Below are 23,613 nucleotides of genomic sequence, written 5' to 3' on the forward strand. Positions count from 1 at the left end.
GCTCCCCAGAGGACAAGAGGGAACAGCCTCAAGTTGTTCCAAAGGAATTTTAGGTTGGATTTTAAGGAAAATCCCTCATGGACAGCAGTGTACAGCCCTGGAGCAGTGGTGGAGTCCCATCCATGGAATTATTCCAAAAACCTCCGAATGTGGCGTTTGAGGACATGGATAATGGCAAACAAGGGTTGGGGTTCTTTTCCAACCTCAACAATTCCATGATATCAGGAATGGTGGAGATCCCAAAAAAACATGGCAAGGCCATTCCTGGCATGTCCTCAGAAACACCAAGTGCTGACACTGGTGTGCCAAGACCCCAGGATTTTCTGGGATGCAGAGGGAAAAAAATCTGGGATAGCTTTGCCTGCCTTGATTGCCTTTGGGAAAATTCCATGGAGCTGCCGGCTGGATTTTTCCTTGGAATAAATGAGGATGGAGCAGGGCTGGAGGAGCCTCTCCCTGCTGGAAAACTCTGCATTCCAGAAAATTCCTGGCACAGCTTCGGGAATGCTCCAGGACCCCTTTCCGAAGGGGGCAGAACAGGTGATGTCCTGGATTTTGTGGGATCATGGAAAAAGGAGCTGTAGGGATGCAGGGCCAGGGGTTGGATGGTGAATCCATGAGATTTGTAGGAATCCCAGAGGATGAGAAGGAGCAGCGGGATCCAGAGGAGAGGAGGAGGTTCCAGCAAATCAAGGAAAACTCAGAATGCTTCCCACCAGTCGGACACTGGGATGGTGCTGGAGGGAGGGGCCAAATTTATTCCAAGTGTTTGCAGAGGTGGTAATTTATCTTAAAAATTTTGGGAAGAGCAACCAAAATCCAGGAATGACTCCTGGTGCTTGTTGAATTCTTCCAATGATTGCCTCATTTTTCCAGTGATTCCTTATTTTTCCAATCACTCCTTTATTTTTCCAATGATTCCCTCATTCTTCCAAGCATTCCTGTGTTCTTCTGGTGATTCCCTCATTTTTGCAGCAAATCCCTCATTTTTCCAATCATTCCCTTGTTCTTCCAACAAATCTTGTATTTTTCAAATGATTCCCATGTCTTCCCAAGGATTCCCTTATTTTTCCAATGTTTCCCTCATTTTCCCAGTGATTTCCTCATTTTTCCAATGATTCCCTTATTTTTCCAGTGATTCCCTCATTTTTCCAACGATTCCCATGTTTTTCCATCCTTCCAGAACTACGCTGCTATGAAACTGGTGAAACCTTTCAACTGAAGCTGCTCCCGTGCCTGCCTAGGAATTTTGGGAAGGAATTTTGGAAGTGGAGAAGGAACAACCTCATCCAGGCCTCCAGCTGCTGCCAAAGACTCCTCTTCCCTTTGGAATTCCACCTGGGAAGTGTCACCTAACCAAAGCCTCCACCAAAATATTCCTGGTTTTCCAGACGTCTGTGTTTTGTTTGAGTTTTCCTGCTGCTCTGGTTGGTAAATCCCAAAGTCCAGTGAAAATCTGAGGAGGGAGCAGGGAAAGGACCTTTCCATCCAGAAGTTGGGAATGTGCAGAGAGTCCTCAGGGGAAGATTTGGGATTTGCCAGCCTGAGCAATTCCCACAGATTCCAAGCACTTTTTGCTCTCTCATCCAGCCTCAGCTTCCCTTTTCCCTGTGTTTTCCCATTTATGTATTGTAAACCTGTGGAAAATGTGTTGGAAAATCGGAATCCCTGGGATGACACGTCGCATTCCCAAAGCTGAAATCACGGGAATGGGAAAGGTTGTGGTGCAAAACCTGGGATTTGGAGTTGGTGCTCCACAAAATCCCAATTTCTCTTGGATTTTGAGGCCTTTGCACTCCTTCATGGAATTCTGGAGCTGGTTTTCCCTTGGAGCTGCTCCACAATCCCACAGGTCTCCCATTCCAGCTGGGAGAGGAATCCCAGGAGCAGATGGGCTTTGATTTCCTCCTCTCCCGCTGTCTCCCGGCCACTTTTTTTGGGAATTATTGGTCTTTTTAGTGTCAGTATTTGCAGAATCCCAGAATCCCTGAGGTTGGAAAAGACCTTTGGGATCATTGAGTCCAAGCTGTGGTCGATCCCCACTGGGTGCCACATCCGGGAATTCCTTGGAAACCTCCAGGGATGGAGATTCCAAAGCTCCCTGGGCACTTCCAATCCCTGACCACCCTTTCCATGAGGAAATTCCGGCCGCTGTCCAACCTGAGCTTCTCCTGGGACAACCTGAGGCTGTTCCCTCTTTTCCTGTTTTTCCCTGGGATCAGATCCCAACTCCCACCTGGCTCCAAATCTTCAGAGATTTGTGCAGAGCCAGAAAGTCCCTCCTGATCCTCCTTTTCTCCAGGCTGAGCCTCACTGACATTCCTTTAGAATCAGCCATTTTTCCCTTGTATTCCCAAAGATTCTTATGGAAAACATCCCAACCCATCTTTGCTGCTGCCAGGCATTAATGGAGCGATAAACCTGTCCTGGGGCAGGATTTGTTTTCCAAACAAATCCGTGATCCACAACCTGCTCAGCCTCTCATGGATCCAATGGGAATGCTGGGGCATTCCCTCTTTTGCTGTTCCCTCCTCCTGTCCCTGGAGTGGGATGATCCCATGGGATGTGGCACTTGGGGATTTGTGACCTTGGCAGGGTTGGACTTGAGCTCAGAGGTCTTTCCCACCCTGGATGGTTCCATAATTCCATGATTCCCAGGGTTTTCCAGTGCTGGGAGGATGTTAATCCTCAAATTCTCATTCTGCAAGAAATCTTCTCCCAGTTTCCCACCAGGAAAATCCCGTTAATATCCGGCTGCTCTGGCACCTTTGCTGGTTCGGGATCTTCCCATCCTCCCTTCAGCAGGGTGAGATTTATCCTTGATTCCATGTTTTCCTTGGAGCTGTGGCTGCTCTGAACGAGCAAGGAGCTGGGAAAAGTGATCCCAAGGGATCAGTTTCCCAGGAAAAACCTCTGATGGCAGCTCCTGCCCCGCTCTGGCCGGGATTTTAAAGCTGTGCCTAAAAAATAGGGAAAAATATTTTAGTTCCTTTGTTGGATGGGGATGTAATCCATGGGGGATCAAATCCCAGGATTCTCATTGGAACATCTCCCAGATTGCATAGGGCAGCTCCTTCTCTGTGTTTTCTGCACGGAAAACGCACGGCTTTGGGATTTATAGGGATTTATAGGGATTTATAACCCCATCCCTGCTGCTGAGCTTTGGCTGATCCGTGGCCCCTTCCCAAAAGTTGGAGCAGAGGAATTGGCTCCGGATTTGCACATCCCAGGGTGGAGGTTTCATTTTCCGTCGTTAAATGCTTCGTTTTCCTTCGGTTTTTCCCTAAAAGCCTCCCAACCCCATTCCCATCCCCATCCCTGTTTATAGCCACCATCAAACCACCAGGATTCACTCCAGTTTTCCAGAGGTTTTATTATCCCAAAGGATCTGAGGAGCCAAGGACAAAAGTTGCTTCTGTTTGGCGCTTGCTGGGATTGGGAGTTTGGGTTTTATGGGAATGTTGGTCCCTGCTCCTTTCCCACCAGGATCCAGCTGTGCCAGAGGGAATCTGGAATTCCCTGAGTGCTCTCCTGGAATCCACAGTGGGAATTCAGGTCCAACATCTCTTGGATTTGTGGGGTTTCTGGGATTTCCCATCCTGGTGTAATTCCCTGTGATCCCAACCCCAAGAGCCCCAAATGGATGCATGATCCATGTTGGAATGCCAAATGTGGGATGCTCATCCCCCATCCCATTGGGAATGCTGCTGTCTATCCCAGAAAGACAAGGAATCAAAATCCATCCATGGGTTTCCTTTGGAACTTCCAAGGCCAGCTTGGATAAGGGATTGTGGAATGCCTGGAATGGGATGGGCTTGAAAGTTTGGGATTCACTCCAGAGACACTTCCAATGGGAAATCCTATTTTATTCCCAACATTCCCTTGGCTAACCTGGGTCAGCAGTGATGGGAGAGAAGGATCCAGGGCATCCCATTCCATAAAACCAGGGATTTCCAGAAGGAAATCCATGCTCCCAGCCCAGATTTCATGCCAAGAGGATCCTGTGGGATTCCGGTGGGTAAATTCAGGTGGGAACATCTGGAAGAACCAACTCCATCCTGGTTTTTTTTCCCCCTGAACAGCCACATCCAGCTCCAGGCCTGGTTGTGCCTCCTCCAAATCCAGGTGGGAGCTGTGGAAAGAATTCCCTGTGGCTTCCAGTTATCCAGGGAATTGGCTGGAATTTGTTCTGGATCACCTGTGCCTGCCTTATCTGCAATAATGCCCAAAGCACTGTGATTCCCAAAGAAATGCTCTGAAACATTCCTGTTCCCAGTGTTTTGATTGTGGGGATGGAACTGTGCCTTCTCTTGGGAGTGGGAATGGGAAAATCAGGATTGTGGAGAAGGGAAGAAATCCAGGGAATCCTCAGTGTCCCTGCCCATGGATGGGGTGGGAATGGGATGATCCTAGAATCCTTTCCGTCATAACCTGTTCCATGATTCCAAGATTCCCTGGAAGTTAATTGCCAAAAGTTCCACTGCTTGAGCATTTCCCTGATCCCAGATTTCCTCGGCCTGATGCCGGGAGTAATTCCAGCCTGGAATTCCAAAGTGTGGGGACACCTTTGGGACCATTCAGACACAACACCCCTGTTGTGTTCCCATTCCCTCCGGGAGCTGAAGGAGCTGGAAAACTTGGAAAACTTCTATCCCACAGAGGGGCTGAATTCCCTAAATCTCCAGCATCCATCCCAAAAAACCTCGGGAATGAGCGAGATGGATTTTCCTCCCCGCTAAGGACAATTTTCCAGGCAGTGCCCAGTTTTATCTGCTCCAAAGGGAGCATTTTCCACCCGCAAATTTTCACCCAAAATCCTGGCGGATTTTGCTGGAGTGGATGGAAAAGAGGGAGGCAGCACAGGGAGAGCAGGATGAGAAGTGGGATGAGAAGTGGGATCTGAGTCAAGGCGCTTCCATAAATTTTTTTTTGGAGCTGTTGGCAGCTGGATTTGTTGGTTTACGGGGCCTGCCGTGGGTTCTGCTCATTCCCTGGAATGTGGATCCAACGGGAACACTGATCCAATAGGATGCTCCCTAAAAAACACTGTGTGGCCTCCTGGCTCCCAAATCTGTGAGTTTTCCTATGGGAAGCTGGAGATTTCCCTGGATTTGAGTGACACGACTCATTTCAGCCTTTCCATGAGGCCTGACCCCTTCAGGCTTTCCCAGGATGGTGATTCCCAGTGCTGGAATTTCCCCCCTGGAAAACGCACTCGTGGAAAAGGTGGCAATGAATTTGAAGGTGGATCGATAACCTGAAATTCCTGAAATCGGCTTTTTCCATGGATAGCCCTGTGTTGTGTGACAGCTGCAGTCGGGATTCATCCCAGAAAAGCCCAAACCCTCGGATTGAGGGATGATTTGTGGGGATCTGCAGGAGACTCCCAAGAAATGAGCCATGAAACTGCTCTGGGTTTGGCTCCATCCAGAATCTGCTTCCAGAGGAAAATGAGTTGAATTTGTCCTGTCTGCTTTTTCCATTCCCATCCCAGCCTTCCCAAAGAGCCAATCCCTGAAATGTGCTGGGTATTTTTATCCCTTATGAAAAAAGAGAGGAAAAGGCTCGGGATGCATCCAGGGTTTTATTCCAGCTGCTGAGGTTGGATTGGGCCTGGATTTCCCCTCAAGGTTGGAACCTTTTCCATGATCCTTCATCTTCCCAAGCCTTCCCAGAATCATGGAATCATGGAATGGTTCAGGGAAAGGACCTTAAAGCTCCTCCCATTCCATGGGATCCATGATCCTTCATCTTCAAGCGACCTCAAGCCGTGGAATTCTGACTTTTGGGAAAGGTTCAGTGGATATTTGGGATATTGGGTTGAATCATGGAAATCATGGAATGGTTTGGGGTGGAATGGACCTTAGAGCCCATCCAGAACCTTCCCTTGGACACTTCCAGGGATGGGGGATCCAAACCTCCCTGGAAAACAGGATTTTGAAGGCTGGATTTGGATATCTTTCCCAACTTTTTGGATTCCCTGAGTGCCTCTCTTTGGCATTTGTGATGATTCCAGGGAGACTCTCTGGCCCTTGGCTGCTCCATCCCTGTCAGCATTCCATATCCCATGGGTTGAACATCAGGAATTTCCATGCTTGGCAACCTTTTCCGTGAAGGAATTCTTCCCGATATCCAAACCAAACGTTTCCCTGTGCATTTTCCCTTTGCTTTCCCTTCTTTTTTGGTCTTTTCCCACTTTTCCCTCCATCCTCTTCACCTTTTCCGCTTGTGGATTGTATCCAGGCCCCATCCATGTCCAGCATCCCAGGAAGGGATGGGAATTACAGCCTCACAAATTCGGGAAGTGGCAGCTCTCCCAAATCCAGCCCATTTTCCCCTCTTTTTCCTTCTTCCCAGAACTCATGGGAATGAAATTCATCCATTTTCCCACCTCAGTGCTGGGATCTCCTGGAGGTTTTCCCTGGAATCAGTCTAATCCCATGTTTATGAAAATCATGGAGCCAGGGCACTTTACTGGATGGAATTCCTGGGGCCGGTGGAGGAGGGAGGAACCTCTTCATCCCTGTTTTTTTCACCCTTTGGAGTAGATTCCAAAGGTTCTGCTTCTGTCCCAAGCCAAAAAAGACAAATAGGATTTGGATGATATGGAAAAGTGGGAAAAAGAAACCCCAGGATACACCAGAGGTTTACAATTTCTCTTTGCCAATGAAAAGAGTGGGAAGAATCATCCACTGGCAAATCCATGGCTGGAAAACAAAGCCTGGATTCATTGTCTCCCTCCATGGAAAACAGGGAACAATCGGGATGAGTCATTTCCAAAGGGTTGGAATGGCCTTGGAGCTTCCCAGCAAATCCAGAGAGGGACAGGGAGGTCATTGGAGAGGTTTGGAGTTCTCCGTGCTGGAATGCTGGGAAGAGCTCATCCCTCTTTTCACCCCTGGGACTGGAAGAAATCAGAGTCAGGCACCTTCAAACCATTCCTGCCTTTTTTTAGGAATTATGCAATCTGAGGGAAAACAAACAGAACAATAACACAAATGCAGGTTGGATTTTATTGCTGTTTTCCCATTGTCCGAATAATCAGGGATTGGGAATTCCATGATTTCCTTTGCAAGGAAAAAAACCTAAAAATACTCTATTCCCATAGGAAAATGGAAATTAATTTCCTTCAATTCCCGATCCATTTTTTAAGGAATACCAGAAATCCCAAATTTTGTGGGCAATGGAGATATTTGGCATTATCTCCCTCATGGTCTGAGCTCCAGAAATCCCAGTGATGTTGAAGACTTTAATAAATAAATAAATTATTATTAATTTATTATTAATTAATTAATTTTAATAAGTTAACTTGTTATTAATTAATTTTTAAATTCTTAACTCATTCCTAAAAAAATTAACTTGGAGAGAATCATTCCCCCTTTCTTACCTCTCCCACTTCCATCCCAACTAGGAATTAGCACAAAACAGGGATTTAATTTTGGGAAATTCCAACCTTCCTACAGAAGTGGATGGGAGGGAATTAGACAAGGAAAAAAGCTGGAAAAAAGACACGGAAGAGAGGTGGGGTATCTGGGAGAAGGGAGAGTCCATGTGGGATGAGATTGGAATCCAAGTCTTGTTTAACACATCTGGAACCAGAAAACAGCCAGGAATAAATCTTGGCTAAGCAGGAAAACCAAAATTTGGGATAAAACAGAGAGGAAAAGGCTGTGGATGCCTCCCAGGTTTTATTCCAGCAGGAGCAGCAGCTGAGGTGGGATTGGGCCTTGACCTCCCCTTGAGGTTGGAATTTTTCCGTGATCCTTCATCTTCCCAAGCCACGGGATCATGGAATCATGGAGTGGTTCAGAGAAAGGACCTAAAGCTCATCCCATTCCATGGGCAGGGACACCTCACACTATCCCAGGATGCTTCAAGCCCATTCCAATCTGGCCTTGGACACTCCCTGTGATGGGGAGCTGTAAATCCATGGAGAACCAAATCCCAAATTCCGACAGTTCAGAGCTCCGCTGGTGAGGACAATTTTCCATCCTCTCCTCACCATTGGGAAAATTCCCCTTGGACAACTTCTGGGCTCCATGGAAAAATTCCAAACCTTCACGTCCAAGTCCTCCTAGTGCCAAAGAGAAGCCGAGGCTGGAGAGGGTCTGGAGCAGGAATTCCACTCCTGGTGTGCCAGTGGGTGGATGAGACATTCCAGGCTGGCTAATTGCAAGAGTTCTGTTTCCCATTAAAGCGCCGGCGAGCAGCTGGAGCTCTGGAGTACATTAAATGCCACTTTTTGGGAATGGGCTTAGATTCCAGCTGTTTATTTTTATATCCAGGGAGCTGAGCAATGGATGCTGAAATAGGGATAAAAATGGATAATGGGATGTGAGATGGAAAAAACCATTGGAGTATCAAACATGGATTCCCTGCTCTGACATTCCAGGCATGGAAAAACTCTTTTAGAAATACCGGCATCTTCAGCACCTGGAGGTAATGGAGAATCCAGAATTCCGGGATTGGAATAGCCAGAAACTGTACAGGGAGGTGTGGTTCTGAATTTCCCTGGAATGGATTGCCTGGGAATAGGGATGGGGATCCTTTTTCCAAAGGTGATACTGGGGAGACATCAAAATGGGGAGAAATGGGATAGAATGAGGAAAAATGGTTCCAAGTTCATCTTTTAGGAATGAATTCCTGGCTGTGAGGTGAGTGAGGGACTGGGAAGGAATTCCCAGAGAAGTTGTGGAAGTTTCATCCCTGGCAGTGTCCAAGGCCAGGTTGGACATTGGGGCTTTGATCCACCTGGATAGAGGGAGGTGTCCTTGCCCATGGATGGAGTGGGAATGAGATGGGATTTTAAGTCCCTTCCAACCCAAACCATTACAGGATTCTGGAGCTGCTCTGCTCTGGAGCCAGGCTGGGAGAGCTGGGAATGCTCCCCTGGAAAAGGGAAAAATCCAGGGAATCCTCAGAGTCCCTGAAGGGACTCCAGGAGAGCTGGAGAGGGACTGGGGACAAGGCCTGCAGGGACAGGAGCCAGGGAATGGCTCCCACTGGGAAAGGGGAGATTGGGCTGGGATCTTGGCAAGGAATTCCTGGCTGGGCTGGAATTGCCAGATTTGCTGTGGCTGCCCCTGAATCCCTGGCAGTGTCCAAGGCCAGGCTGGATGGGATTTGGAGCTGCCTCATTCACCATGCACCTCCCAACACATTCCCAAACCAATTCCTTGGATCAGGTGGTTCTCCAGTGGACCAAATCCAGCATTTCTTTGCTCCAAGAATCCCACCAGCAGCCGGGAGCTGGGACAGCTCTGCTTTTCCACACCCCACAGAGCCGGAGCAAACGCCAGCAGCCGCTTTTCCAATAACGGTTTATGGGAAATCCACGGATTAACATCAAAGGATTTCTCCCAGCCAGGTGGGAAGGTTGAGCTCATAACCTTTTATTGCTCCTGCTCCAGGGAATTGTTCTCCCACTACCAGGCCTTGGACATCGGGAATGTGTTAAATCCAGGCCCCCCTGGAGCACCTTCTCCCTGCCTCACCATTCCATTTATACAGGGAATGGTTTCCCACTGGGAAAGGGGAGATTGGGCTGGGATCTTGGCAAGGAATTGCTGGCTGGGAGGGTGGGCAGGGGTTGGGCTGGAATTGCCAGATTTGCTGTGGCTGCCCCTGGATGCCTGGCAGTGCCCAAGGCCAGGTTGGACACTGAGGCTTGGATCCAGCTGGGACAGTGGGAGGTGTCCCTGTCCATGGATAGCGTCAGTTCTCTGGGATTTAAGGTCCCTTCCCATGGAAACTATTTCAAAATTCCAAGTCAGAGCTCTCCCAGGTGCAGAATTCCACACCTGGAAGGGGCTTCAGGTGCTCCCAGAGGGAACAGGGGGATGCGATCCAAGGTGGCTTCCCAGGGATCCTTCAGCACCATCGACAGGGAAATTTGAGAAAACCAAATAATCCTAAAATCCCAGACTGGCTTGGGTAGGAAAGGACCTTAAATCCCATCCCATTCCATGGGACGCCTTCCACTATCCCAGATTGCTCCAAGCCTTTTCCAGCCTGGCCTCCTGAACTCCTGGAAGCCGGGATCCATCAGCTGACAGTGACATCACAACCCCGAGCCGTCAGGACATTCCCGACTCCCAAAAATATCACTTCTCCAGAGGCCGGGAAGCAGCAGCAACCCATCCATCCTGTCAACACGGCTATTCCCAGTTTTTTTCTGGCTCTGGGAACACAGAGAGGGTGGGAAGTGTGAGGGAAGGGGGGGTGGTGGCACATCTGGATGCTCTCGGAGGTGGTGGCAGCTGTTCCCTCATCCCGGTCGCTCCGGGTCTGGAATCAATTTCCAATGGGTTTTTCCTGCCTAAATTGGAGCCCAAAGTCTGCTTGGCTCCTTCTCTCCCGGTTTTCCAGCTGGGATTTTATTCCTTAGCCTCGGGAGGCTTAAAAATAGAAGTGGTGGAAAAGGACACTGAGCTGCTCTTCCAGAGGGAGGGAAAGGAGGGAATTCTGGGCTCCTCGGAGCAGGGAAGGGGAGAAATTCCATCAGGAGATAACCCTGAGCCAGGTTATTCCCAAAGGGATTTAAAATCCGCCTCTCCCATTCCTAGTTTCTGCTGGAAACCACTTAAAGTGAGGTTGAATTCTGAAAGTGGGATGAAATCCAGGATTTTTCCTTGGAAAAATGGCATTGCAGGGCCTGTTGATGGAGCCCTGTGCTCTGGGGAAAAATCTGGGATGGGATTTGTTTAACAACGTCAGAAGTTTGTCCAGATAAATCCCCTGGAATTCCAGGGGGCGTCCTTGGTGTAAAAGCTGGGAAAGGGGCACCCAAAAGCAGATTTTGGGGAAGGTGGGATATGATCCAGAGTGGGAAAGGGTCTTTGTGTCTGGATTCAGGTGGAATGTGCAGCTTTATGGGAAAAAAGCTGATTTTATGGTATTGTAACCAGTGAGGGACAGGAAAATTGAGAATGGCTTCCCACTGCTGGAAAACAGGGTTGGGTGGGATATTGGGAAGGATTTTGGAGAAGTTTGTCCCAAAAAAGCACCAAAATCCAGGTGGTTTCACAGGTTTTCCATATACACAGGTCAGATTCCCCCTGGGAATTCATTCCATGGGTCCTTCTCCAGCCCCAGGAGAGGGATTAACCTAAATAGGGTCGGCAGGAGTCACTGGGAGTTCATCAGATCCGGAGCATCTGGATTTTGGGAGCAGGTGCAGCTCCCTGGTGATGTTTGTGCCTCTGGAGAGGTTCTTTCATCCCAGGAGAAAAAAAAAGTGGGATCGAGGAATGGGTTGGGATGGGAAGGACTTAAAAGCTCAGCCAGTTCCATCCAGGAATAGCTCCCACTGTCCCAGGTGGATCCAGACTGGCCTTGGGCACTACCAGGGATCCAGGGGCAGCCACAGCAAATCTGGGAATTCCAGCCCAGCCCCTGCCCACCCTCCCAGCCAGCAATTCCTTGCCGAGACCCCAGCCCAATCTCCCCTTTCCCAGTGGGAGCCATTCCCTGGCTCCTGTCCCTGCAGGCCTTGTCCCCAGTCCCTCTCCAGCTCTCCTGGAGCCCCTCCAGGCCCTGGAAAAGGCTCCAAGTTTTCCCTCGATTTTTCCCTTCTGCAGGGGAACCTTCCCACCTCTCCCAGCCTGGCTCCCAGCAGAGCTGCTCCCTCTGATCATCCTGCGCCTAAAAAAAACCTGGAGCAGTCTCTGGACACCCACTCTAAATCCTGATCTTTGCTCCTACAATGTCCATGAGGAGCCTTGGGAAAAGCTGGGCTCAGGAAAAGGTTTTTTGGAAGCACTGATGGAGCTTGGGGTGGATTTGGGATCTTCACATTCCTGCATGAATGAAAAAAATCCCAAACAAAGACCCCCTTTAAAAATCCCAAATCCCAACAAAAAATAGGTGAAAATGCTGGAAATCAAAGAATTTTCCACCTTTTCCAGCTTTCCAGCTTTCCCTCCAGGAGTCAGGGATCCACATCCCATTTTTGGGCCTGAGAAGGGAATTCCCAACAGCACCCAATCCTATTTCCTGCACTTCCAAGTGTGGGAATTCCACTGGAACAATTGAGATTTCATCCCAAAATCACTGGGAAGGACAGACAGGAGTCTTGCAATCCTTAGTAAAACTCAGAATCTGTGGGACAAAATCCATGTGGAACAAAAAATTCTTTTTAGCAGTGGTCAGGCTCCATCTGTTCTTGCCAGATTTGGGATTTAAGAATGCAGGACCTTTTTCTATCCCTGCTCCTCTCTGGAATTACAGGGTTTTTTTTTTTGCCTAAAACATCAGCTTTCCCAACAACCTTTTCCTGGTTTTTTCCCCCCAATCCAGCTCCACTTCTTCCTCAGGAAGAGTTTTCCCGTCTCTGCTCTGCTTTATGGGATTTCCATGCCCTGACGCGACCCCCATTAATTCCCAAATAAAAAATCCGGCTGAAGACAAGAACTCCTCTGGTTTTTCCACCTTTTTTTTCCCCCCTCCAATCCTTCTGTTTCTGGGCTCATAATTTTTTACGAGCTCGGTGATTCCGAACTATTTCATTTCCCAGCTCCCTTCATTATTTCCATGTTGGGAATTTTATTGGCGGGGAAGGTAAACAAATAACATTTGTTTTCCCTAAAATCCACATTCCTCCCTTGTTTTCCCGGTTATTCCCAGTCTGGCTTCTGTTTGTCTCATATCCCGTGGCCACGTGGAAGGGATGGAGATGTCAGGATATTTTGGATCCCTGTTTTCGTGGGTAAGATTTGAGTTTGGGATGGTGTGGAGGGGGGAAGGGGTTTTGGGGAAAAAATGGTTTTGGGGGATCCATGGTGGATCATTCCCAGAGAAGTTGTGGATGCCACATCCCTGGAAGTGTCCAAGGCCAGGCTGGATGGGGTTTGGAGTGACCTGGGATAGTGGGAGGTGTCCTTGCCCATGGATTGGGTGGAATGGGATGGGATTTAAAGCCCAAAGCATTCCATGATTTTATGGAAAGGAAAAAAAAGGAAAAAAGGAAAATTCTCCCTCAGCAGGTGAACTCCCAAAAGGAAGCAGCACATCCAGGGAATCCCAGAATTCCCACATTGAACTGGAGCTGTGTGCACACCCTGGAGCAGGACCTGTCCATCCCATCCCATCCCATCCCATCCCATCCCATCCCATCTCATCCTATCCCATCCCCCCCATGGGGCAGCATTCTCAGCATCATCCTATCCCAAATATCCAGATCCATCCCTGGGAAGCGGGGAGGGAAAACTTTGGAGCGAGAAACACTCGGAGCGGATTTCAACGAGCCGCCCTCGTTCCGTTGGCTAGAAATAAATCCATGGAGAACAAAAAAGCTCTCAGGGATTCACAGGTGCTTGGAGCCTGTTGAAATTTTCCGGGACTTGCTTTTTTTCCCATGAAAATGGGATGCAAATCCATGCAGGGCATGGAAGAGCCCTTGAAAAACACCCACGGAGCGCAGACATCCTGCCCCGAGCTCGGATGAAAAGTCCTTGATTGGAGGTTTCTTCCCGTTTTCCCTCTTGATCCGTAGGAAAAGCGGCTCCTCTGACGTGTTTGTCAATGCCTTGGGAAGAGGGAATGAGCGCAATTAGCTTGGGAATTGTTGCGGAATAAAGGTCAGCTCGTTAGCGCACGGAATTAATTCCTGAGTGGTTTTTCCAGGAGGCTCTCCAGGCCCTTGGGAGGCTCAGCCAGGTGAGGCAGGGGAAGGAGGGAATTGTGGCTGCTCCGCTGCCTCCGGCACAAAATGGATCCGGAATTTTCCTCTTGGAGCAGCTGCACAAGGCAAAACTAGGGGCAGCTGTGGGGGTGCAAATGTATCCCCGTTTTCACAGAATCCCGGGAAGGTTTGGGATGGGATGGATTTAAAGCTCAGCCTGTCGCACCCCGGGACAACTTCCACTATCCCAACCTGGCTTTGGGCACTGCCAGGGATCCAGGGGCAGCCACAGCAAATCTGGGAATTCCAGCCCAGCCCCTGCCCACCCTCCCAGCCAGGAATTTCTTATTCCCAAGATCCCAGCCCTATCTCCCCTTTCCTAGTGGAAGCCATTCCCTGGCTCCTGTCCCTCCGTCCCTTGTCCAGTTGTTTCCAGTTGGCTCCACACGGGATCTGATCCCAGTCCCTCCTGTCCTCATGGTTAATGGTTCCTGCCCCTGGAAAACTGAAAGGAGCTTTATTCCCTCCAGGAATTCCGAGTGGAGCACATTCCTTTTTTATTCCCACCTTTCCTACCCATTCCGGCTGGATTGGGGCAGGATCTAAACCCAGCCTAAAGCCAGGCCTAACCCCCCACTGGCCTGCATGGACATTCCATGAGCTGCTGCCTCACACCTGCGAAATTCGTCCTTGGAATGGCCCATCCCAGTGTCAAAGTCAGCTCCGAAGATGCGGAATTCAAATTCCCACAACACCCTGGGATTTTCCAGCCACAAAGAGGAAGTTTAACCTTTCCCTTACCTGGGGAGTGGGATTGGGAGCAGGGATCAAAGCCGTCATTCCTCACTTTTATCTCCATGGATTTCCTTTCTGGCTTTAAGGAAGCTCTGGAATAGCTGTTTTCTGACAGACCACAGGCACAGTCAAGCAGAATTCCCTCCAAATTCCAGGAAATGCTTTTGTGGGATGGAGCTAAGAGTAAGTAAACAAACCCCTAACCTCGGAGTTATCCGGGAATGTTGTCCTGAACTCCACCAGCTCTGGAGCGGCTCCTCTGGGATTTGCCAGCAGCAGGTTGGTGTGGATGTTGGAAATTTGAGATTTTTTCTGTCAGGAGCAGGGATAGTCCCTGGAAAGCATGGATGAAGCATTTTGGGGAGCTCAGCCCCACCTTGGAGGCGGGGTTTCCATGGGATTGTGGTGTCCATGCTTTCCTTGGATTTTAACTGGGAGAAGAACCACCCAAGGTTGGATAAGGCTTGGAAAAACCTGGTATAGTGGAATGTGTCCCTGCACATCCCATTGGAATTAGAAAATCTTTAAGGTCCCTTCCCACCCAAACCATCCCATGAGTCCATGCATCCCAAGCTCTGCCTTCACTTTTCCATCCATCCAACGCCCTGGGTCATTCCCTCCTACTCCCAGAAAGGCTCCGTGGGGGTGCTGGACAAAACATTCCCTCCTAAAATAGCTGGGAAAGGGGCTTGGGAGGCCGCAGAGATCAGAGGTGCTCCAGCAGAGGAGCTGCAGGGATGGATGCATCCCAGATGTGGAAGAGAATGCCTCCATCCCAGGAAAATTACTTTTTCCCCTCCCAAAACCAACCTGGCAAAGGAGGATTTGAGAAATCCCACTGGATTTTGTTGTTTGTTTGTTTCAGCTTTTATTATTATTATTACTTTTAAATTATTATTTGTGAATTAGGTTTCTCCTGATTACAAAAGCAAATGGAAAAACATGGAATTTTGGACGGGTCCAGGGAACGGAGCACTCAGAGAGGTCTTGGAAAAATCTTGATTCCCATTTAACCTGGGCAGGGAGAAATGTGCTGGATGAGAACAAATTCCATGATTATGGCTACGGATGGGACTGGGATTTAAAGAGACAGGAACGGGATAATCCCCATGAATGTTCTGAGGGGGAACTGCAGGAGGGAAAAACCTTTCATGGAATCATGGAATTCCAGAGTGGTTTGTGTCAGAAGGAACTTAAATCCCATCCCATCCATGGGCAGGGACACCTCCTGCTGTCCCAGGTGGATCCAAGCCCCAATGTCCAGCCTGGCCTTGGGCACTGCCAGGGATCCAGGGGCAGCCACAGCAAATCTGGCAATTCCAGCCCAGCCCCTGCCCACCCTCCCAGCCAGCAAATCCTTGCCAAGATCCCAGCCCAATCTGCCCTTTCCCAGTGGGAGCCATTCCCTGGCTCCTGCCCCTGCAGGCCTTGTCCCCAGTCCCTCTCCAGCTCTCCTGGAGCCCCTCCAGGCCCTGGAAAAGTCTCCAGGTTTTCCCTGGAATATTTGGAGAACCCTTTTATTTGGTGACCTTTTGCTGGACACTTCTCTTGTCCCTGCATCCCAAAAAGACCTTGGATACCTCCTCATGCATAGGACAGGAATTTCCTCGATCCACAGGTTGCCCTTGGAGATGATCCCGTGGTCATGGAAGCAGATCTGGAACTGCTCCATCCCAAAAATTCTCTCCAGAGTTTTCCCTAATTTTCCAGAAGGAAAAACTCCAGCTCCTGTTGGAAAAGAACTGGGATGAAAAAACCTGGGATCACAGGTTTGGTAGTAGGATATTTCTGAAGTCAGGCTCCCATCCTGCTGGACATGGATGAGATTCCCTGGATGGATTCCAAGCATGGAATTCTGCAACACTCTGAGGTGGGGATCACGGCCCTGCTTTCCCAGGGAATATTTCCCTGGCGTTTCGGGATTTGGGATTTTTGGATTCAGGATTTCAGCCTCTCTTGGGGTGCCCAAGGATATTTGGGATATTGTAACAAGGAATCGAATTTTCCTGACTCTGGAAAAGAATCGGGATGAGCTTTGTCCTTCCCTCTGGAGCAGCAAAGGTGATTTTCCTGGAAAAGATCGAGGGGGGGAAAGGAGGAAAACCGGGAAAAGCGAGAATTCCTGGTGGCACCAGAGGGAGCTCTTCCATTGCAGATGAGGCTGGAATCAGTCAAATCCTTAATCTCCCATTCCAAGCTTTTCCGGGATCAGATCCCACCTGAAACAGCCAGAGCCCCTTCCCGATCCCAAAAAATCTTTATCTCCATATTCCTGAAAAATGCCTCCACCCCTCCAAGGATCCCATCCCCATATTCCCTCTAAAACTTCCACTCCAAGTACATTCCCAGTTTTTTTTTTTTGTTGTTTTTTTTTTTGTTTGTTTGTTTTTTTTTTTTTTTGTTTTTTTTTTTTTTTTTTTTTTCCTGGGCTGGAAACAGCCTTGAAGACTGATGGGAGAGAATGATCCTGGAAAATCCTGGAAAATTTCCTCCCGATGGGACAACTGGAGCCAAGAGGATTCCAAAGAGAAATTCCCATTCCCTGCTGAGTTTGGGAAGTGGGATCATGGATCCAATATCAGGGAATTGCCAGGGACAAGTCCCCATGGAATGCTGAGTGCTCGGATCCCTCAGAGCTTTTCCAGGGATTCCCTTTCCATTGTGGAGACATCCCATGATTTCCACTTGGCTCCTTCAAAGGAATTAAAGGGAAGAAAGATCTAAAAGAAATAAAAGAAAGGAGAGGAGATTCCTCTTTCTTTTGGGATTTTAAAAAAGTGGGATCTGGTCAATTTTCCATGTGGCTCAAATACTGGGGACCATTCCATGGATTTTTTGGAAGTGTTTTCCAAATAATTTCCTTGGGAAGGGATGATAGAGGATCCCTGAGCTTTTCCTGTTCCCTCCGGAATCCCTGCTCCACATAAAAGATTTTCTGAGCATTTCCAAAGGTTTTTCCAGGTGTGGATCCATCTGAGGAATAGTTTTCTGGAGATTTATCCAATTCCCTTCATCCCAAGATCATCCCGAGTTCCTCTCTGCAGCCCTCAGTTTTTCCAAAAGCCCCAGTTCCTCATTTCCATGCCCTTTTCCCGATCCCTGTCCCAGAATCCTTTCCCAGCCATTCTGAGTATCCCACATTTCCTCTGCACAACCCATGGATCAGATTTGGGCCTGTTCCCACCTCAGTAATTCCATGATTTTATTCCTCACCTGCTTTACCCTTCCTCAGATGCAGATGGTCTCCCTGGATCTGCTCTTCCTTAACAGGGAATGTTCGAAACAACGAGCCCTTCCTGAATTTGGGAATTCCAGTGGATTTGGAGCATCCTGGAAATTTGGAACATTGGCCAAGAACGTGGAGAAGTGACCTGGAGGAGCAGGAAAAGCAGCCCGGATTCCACAGGCTCATTCCAAAGGGAAGCTCCCAAACAATTGCCCGTGGATGGGATCAGGTGGGAACAGATCCAGGTGGGATGTGGGACAGGGAATCCATAGGGAACTGCTCCATGGTTGGATTGGGATCATTCCCAGCTTCCTTGCTGTTACAGCTCCTGACTGGGGATTCTCCAGGGAATGTGGGAAGGTGCTGTGTGAGGTTTGGGATAATGGGAAGTGGGGTCACATCGTCCCTGAAGAATTAAGGATGAGGGAGGGATTGGTCTCCAGATTCCACAGGGAGCAGAACCAGGATGTTCCCATTCCCATTCCCACACAGCAAATTCCAGGGGCTCCAGGAGAGCTGGAGAGGGACTGGGGACAAGGCCGGCAGGGACAGGAGCCAGGGAATGGCTCCCACTGGGAAAGGGCAGATTGGGCTGGGATCTTGGCAAGGAATTGCTGTCTGGGAGGGTGGGCAGGGGCTGGGCTGGAATTCCCAGATTTGCTGTGGCTGCCCCTGGATCCCTGGCAGTGCCCAAGGCCAGGTTGGACACTGAGGCTTGGAGCTACCTGGGATAGTGGGAGGTGTCCCTGTCCATGGATGGGGTGGAATGGGATGGGATTTAAGGTCACTTCCAACCCAAAACATTCCAGGATTTTGGATCCAGGCTGGCAGAGCTGGGAATGTTCCTCTGGAGAAGGGAAGGCTCCAGGCAGAGCTCAGAGCCCCTGGCAGGGCCTGGAGGCGCTCCAGGAGAGCTGGAGAGGGACTGGGGACAAGGAAGATCCAAAGGTTCTGCATGGACCATTCCCACAGAATTCCAGGAGCAGCATTCCCTGCTCCAAAGGCTCCTGAAAACCCTGAACTGCTGCTCCTGCTTGGAATTTCTACTTGGTTGGCATCCCAAGGTGAATTTATGAGAAAACTCCAGGAGGCATGTGCAGTTCCCTCAGGATATTCCAGCATCCACCTCCTGCAGGTAACCCCGCTCCCAGAAATCGGAGCTGCCCCTCCAGAGAATCTCCAGATCCTGAGGAGTCTTCCCTCCAGCCAAACATTCCGAGGAATCTCCGTCCCTCATCCTCTACACCCTAAAATTCAATTTTCCCCCAAAAATCTTGGGGAAAAAAGCACAGCTCTTGGGAATTGTGCTCCAAAGTCAGACAGGGACTTTTTAACAACTCTTCCTGACCAGGTTAGAGAATTCCAAGCAGGGAGATGCTAAATCCAAGGTTTTTCCTTGGAGCAAATCCTTTCCAGTAGGATACTGTGGAATCTCGATGGGATTTTCCAAGGAAAAACCAGGAACACGAAGGCTGGAGCAGCAGCAGCAGAGCCCCAGGGACTCCATCCATCCTCCTCCTCTATCTCCACACATTTCCAGTTTTCCAAGGGCTCTGATTCTCTGCCAGCCACTGGAAATTCTACCTGGAGCATGGGGATTGAGTCCAGGCCTCATTAGGATTTGATATTCCCGCTGATTGCTTTTCCAGGATCCAGATCCAACTCCGAGGGAGCTGAGAGTTCAAAGATCCAACAAATTCTCTGGCAGATTTATCAGCTCCCAAAATGCCTTTATTTTCTCCCATCCCCCTCATTCCTGTCACGATCCAAATTAAAGGACACCAAAAAATCCAACATCACATCCCTGATTTTGTCACATTCCAAATTTTTTCTTGAGATGCTGCTCTAGATCCTGTCTGTGCAGCAGGAAGCAGGATCAGGCTGGAAAAATTCAGGAAAAAAGCTGGGACATGGAACAGCAGGGAAAGAAGAAAAGGGAAAAGGGAAAAGGGAAAAGGGAAAAGGGAAAAGTGAAAAGGGAAAAGGGGAAGGGGAAGGGGAAGGGGAAGGGGAGGAAAGGAAAGGAAAGGAAAGGAAAGGAAAGGAAAGGAAAGGAAAGGAAAGGAAAGGAAAGGAAAGGAAAAAGAAAGGGATAAAAAAGGAATTTACACCCCCTCATCCCACTGTTTTTCCCGGAATTTTCCTCCAGATTTACACCTTGGAGTTAGAGTTGCCAGAGGCCTCCAGGCAGCTCGGATTCCAGGGAATCATTAATTCCAACAAAAGATTTTCCCACTGTTTCAGCTTCCAGTCCCATTTTGGCATGCAGCTGGATGGGGAAATTTGGGAATACTGCCATAAATCCACCCCCAAAATCTGTGGATTCAAGGCTTGGGATGTTCCCAAAATTCAACCATCCCGGAGATAAAAGAGACGAGCAAGGAATTTCCTTTGTTCCCAAATTTTAGGGATGAAATGGAATCCAGGACAGACAAAAAACCTTCTCAGCTTCTCCCTCTGCCCAGGGATGCCTTGGGGATGTGCAGGAATTCCCTTTCCTCACCTCGAAAACCGAGTTGTAAACCCATCCTTTTGCCTATGGAAGTTTCCAAGAGAAAATTCCAGGAGAAATCCTGATTTCCCTGAGCCAACAGCACCTGGAACATCCCCCAGGCTCTCCAAGGCCTCAATTCCATGCGGAAAAAACTTTGGAAAAGCAGAATCTCTGTTAAAATTCAGGCCGAATTTTAGCACGCAAGTGTCTCCCACAACTTCCAAAAATCCCTCAGGTTAGATCCCACTCTTGGGATACTCCAGGAAAACATCTCCTTTCTCAAGTTTTCCCAATTCCTCTCCTCATTTTAGGACTCCCAAATGAAGGAATTTCAACCTCCCAAAATTCCCCTCTTCTCTTCCTGCTGTTTTTTCAGGGATACAGGATAGAGTGGGATAGCAATGGCCACTTCCCACCACCATCCCAGCTCCCAAAACCTCCAATCTTCCCAGAAACTGGGATAAAAATCCCTTAAAAACCCGATGTTTTCCGCATCAGCCACTTGAAAGAGCCCAGATCACCTCCAAGTATTTTTATGGAAGGAGTTTCCCTCTTATTCCTGATTGTAAATCCCTGATGTTTTCCAGCTGTTGGCTCCTCATCCAGCGGTGGAAGGTGTCGGAGCAGCTGCACCGGGCAGGTGGCGGCCACTGGGAAGCTCCACAGCTGTTGGGATGGGAAGAACTGGAAGCAATTCCCGATCCTAATGGAGATGGTTCCTCATTAAACAGGAAGTTCCGTGGGCCTGGAGAGGATTTGCTTCCAGAGGCAATTCCTGTGCAAATTTTTGGAAGCTGAAAAGGAGACAGGAGGTTTTGGGGAGTCGGGAAGGGATGGAAGGCAGCACCGGAGGGAGGTTTTGGGGTGGATTTTTGACACGAATCCATGGATGAGGGAACACTGGGAAGTTTTTTCCCGGCCAGTGGAAGATTCTGGAAGATATGAGTCAGGGAATGAGGATGGGATTGGGAATGAGGAAGGGGAAAAACTGGACCCACCTGGAGATTTAGGAGTTTAGAGGAGGGGAAATGTTCCCTCAGGTTGGGAGAATCCAGGTGCTAAATTCCCTAAATCCCACTGTGGCGCAGGATGATCCCAGCCCACACCAATGGCGGATTCCACTTCTCCTGCACTTCCCGATCCTGAGATTCAGGACCCAGTAGAATCCTGGAATGGTTTGGAAGGGACCTTACATCCCATCCAGTCCCATCCAGGGACAACTCCAGGTGAATCCAAGCCCCAATGTCCAGCCTGGCCTTGGGCACTGCCAGGGATCCAGGGGCAGACACAGCAAATCTGGGAATTCCAGCCCAGCCAGGAATTCCTTGCCAAGATCCCAGCCCAATCTCCCCTTTCCCAGTGGGAGCCGTTCCCTGGCTCCTGCCCCTGCAGGCCTTGTCCCCAGTCCCTCTCCAGCTCTCCTGGAGCCCCTTCAGGGACTCTGAGGATTCCCTGGAATTTTCCCTTCTCCAGGGGAACATTCCCAGCTCTGCCAGCCTGGCTCCAGAGCAGCTCTGGGACCTTCTCTGGATTTGCTCCAGCAGGTCCAGGTCCTCCTGAAGTTTGGATCTGGGAGCTGGGGCAGCTCTGCAGGTGGGCTCCCGCCTGAGGGGGCACAGGGACAGAATTCCCACTTTTCTTTGGGATCAGCCCAGGGCATGGAGGGGTCTGGGCTGGGCCATTCCAACTTCAACCACAACATCCCAAATCCCTCTCCCAGGGCTGCTTCCCAGCCCATGTCATGGTGGAAAGACCTCACTGAGCTGATGGTGGTGTTTTCCATCAGGATGAGATTCCATGCAGGAAAAAATTGGCTTTGGGTCATCCTTGTAATTCCATAAAAAATGTTGCGTCCTCGTCATTCTCTAATAACCAATATTGGGACTATTCCTAATTTATGGGATTTATTCCCATAGATTTTCCATGGTTTATGATCCCAAAATCTTTTAAATATTAGCATTTATCCTCTATTTCCCCCTGCTCTTCCCAAGGAGCCAGGGAATACCAGGAGAGAGGGAAAAGCCCTTTTTTTGGGAATTCCTGCCTAAGGTATTTTTGAGGGAATTATAAATTACAATAATTCCATATTTAAGTGTTTCCAAGGTTTCCTGAAGCCACAGGTTTGGATGGAGAGAGCCAGAAAATAATTCCAGGGATAGTTAAATCCATCCAGGAAAAAGAATTTCTGGTTTGGAATTCAGTGGGATTATTTCAGGTGGAGAAGAGAGATAGGAGTGAAAAGGAAAGTCCAAAAGTGAAATTCTGTGGGAATTCCAAGTTTAAAAAGTGACTCTCTGGCAGTGGGAAGCTGTTCCCACTTTTCCTGTCACTCCAGAGCCTTATCCAGAGTCCCTCTCCCTCTCCCCAATCTCTGTCCCACATTAATCCCACCCACCACCACATCCCTTCATTCCAGGAGATGGGATCTTCCCACAAAACCATGGAAGCTGCAACTTCCACAAGGAAACAATGGGAATTCCCGCTTTTGGATTTGCTGTCCCACATCAGCTGCTTGGAATGACCTCGGAATTCCCAGCTCAGCTCATTCCCTCCATTCATTCAAGATTTGGGTAGGAATCCAGGGGTTTTTTTTGAAAAAATAGATTCCATGTGGTTCTTGGCCTCCTGGGAAGGATTTGGCTCCTTTGGGAAAGGTTTGGCACCTTGGCAGCCTAAACCAGTGGGAATTCGTGGGAAATTTGTCTTCCCGAGTTTACTCCTGCTCAACTTGTGCCTGGAAAAACGTGGAGAAATTGGAGAGAGTTGGGAGAAGAAACAATAATGAAAGTGCTTTCTTTGGGAAGCAAGATTTCCATGGATCATGTGCTGGATCCGGGATTTCTGAGATTTTTGGTTGGATGGGAGATCTCAGATAAAGCTTGGATGTGAAAATGGTTTAAAAACAGGAAATGTGGAGGGGAATGTCATTCCGAGCATGGAATAATGAGGTTGGAATTATGGGGAATTTAGGCCATCCATTAAATCCGTTGGGCTTGGAATGGTTTCCAGGGAGGTGGGGTGGGAATGGTTTCCGATGGGGCAGGAATCCATGGAGACAAGGAAAGGATGATCCAATTTGGATGTGTTTGATCCCTAATTTGTTATTTATTTTCTAAACCAGGGAATCACTGCAGGGAATTGGTGACAACTTTATCCCAACTCTTCCGAAACCACTGAGAATTCTTTATTTTTTTGCCTTTTTCCCTTTTCCAGCTGGAAAAGTTGGGGAAAACTGGAACAAAAAGCATTCCAGTTTTTGAGAAATCATTATTATTAATCAAAATTAACATGGATTTCATCATCACCTACTAGGCGGGGGGATAAAAATCCCACAACTCATCCCAATTCCCTCCACATTCCAGAGGGAAGCATCTCTTTCCTCATGGTGGGGGAATAATCAGGACAAGAATGGGAAAATGCATTCCTGAAAAACCAGGGATGCCAAGGACAGAGATTTTTGGGATGGGAGAATTCGAT

General features: G+C 48.8%; 1 protein-coding gene across 2 annotated transcripts in view; it reads left to right on the plus strand.

Annotated features, from left to right (window-relative positions):
• DYSF (dysferlin) overlaps window positions 1-1,353 on the plus strand; it is a 67,814-nt gene extending 66,461 nt beyond the window's left edge. For both annotated transcript variants that reach the window (XM_054293425.1, XM_054293434.1), the window contains exon 57: window positions 1,184-1,353. In XM_054293425.1, coding sequence (XP_054149400.1) covers window positions 1,184-1,222 — 39 coding nt within the window. In that variant the 3' untranslated portion in view covers window positions 1,223-1,353. The remainder of the gene's footprint in view (window positions 1-1,183) is intronic.
• Window positions 1,354-23,613: the final 22,260 nt, after the last annotated feature.

The sequence above is a fragment of the Melozone crissalis genome, unplaced genomic scaffold, assembly GCF_028551555.1.
Source record: "Melozone crissalis strain CALT ecotype California unplaced genomic scaffold, PUWL_Pcris_2 ptg000006l_1, whole genome shotgun sequence".
In the NCBI taxonomy this organism is placed as follows: domain Eukaryota; kingdom Metazoa; phylum Chordata; class Aves; order Passeriformes; family Passerellidae; genus Melozone; species Melozone crissalis.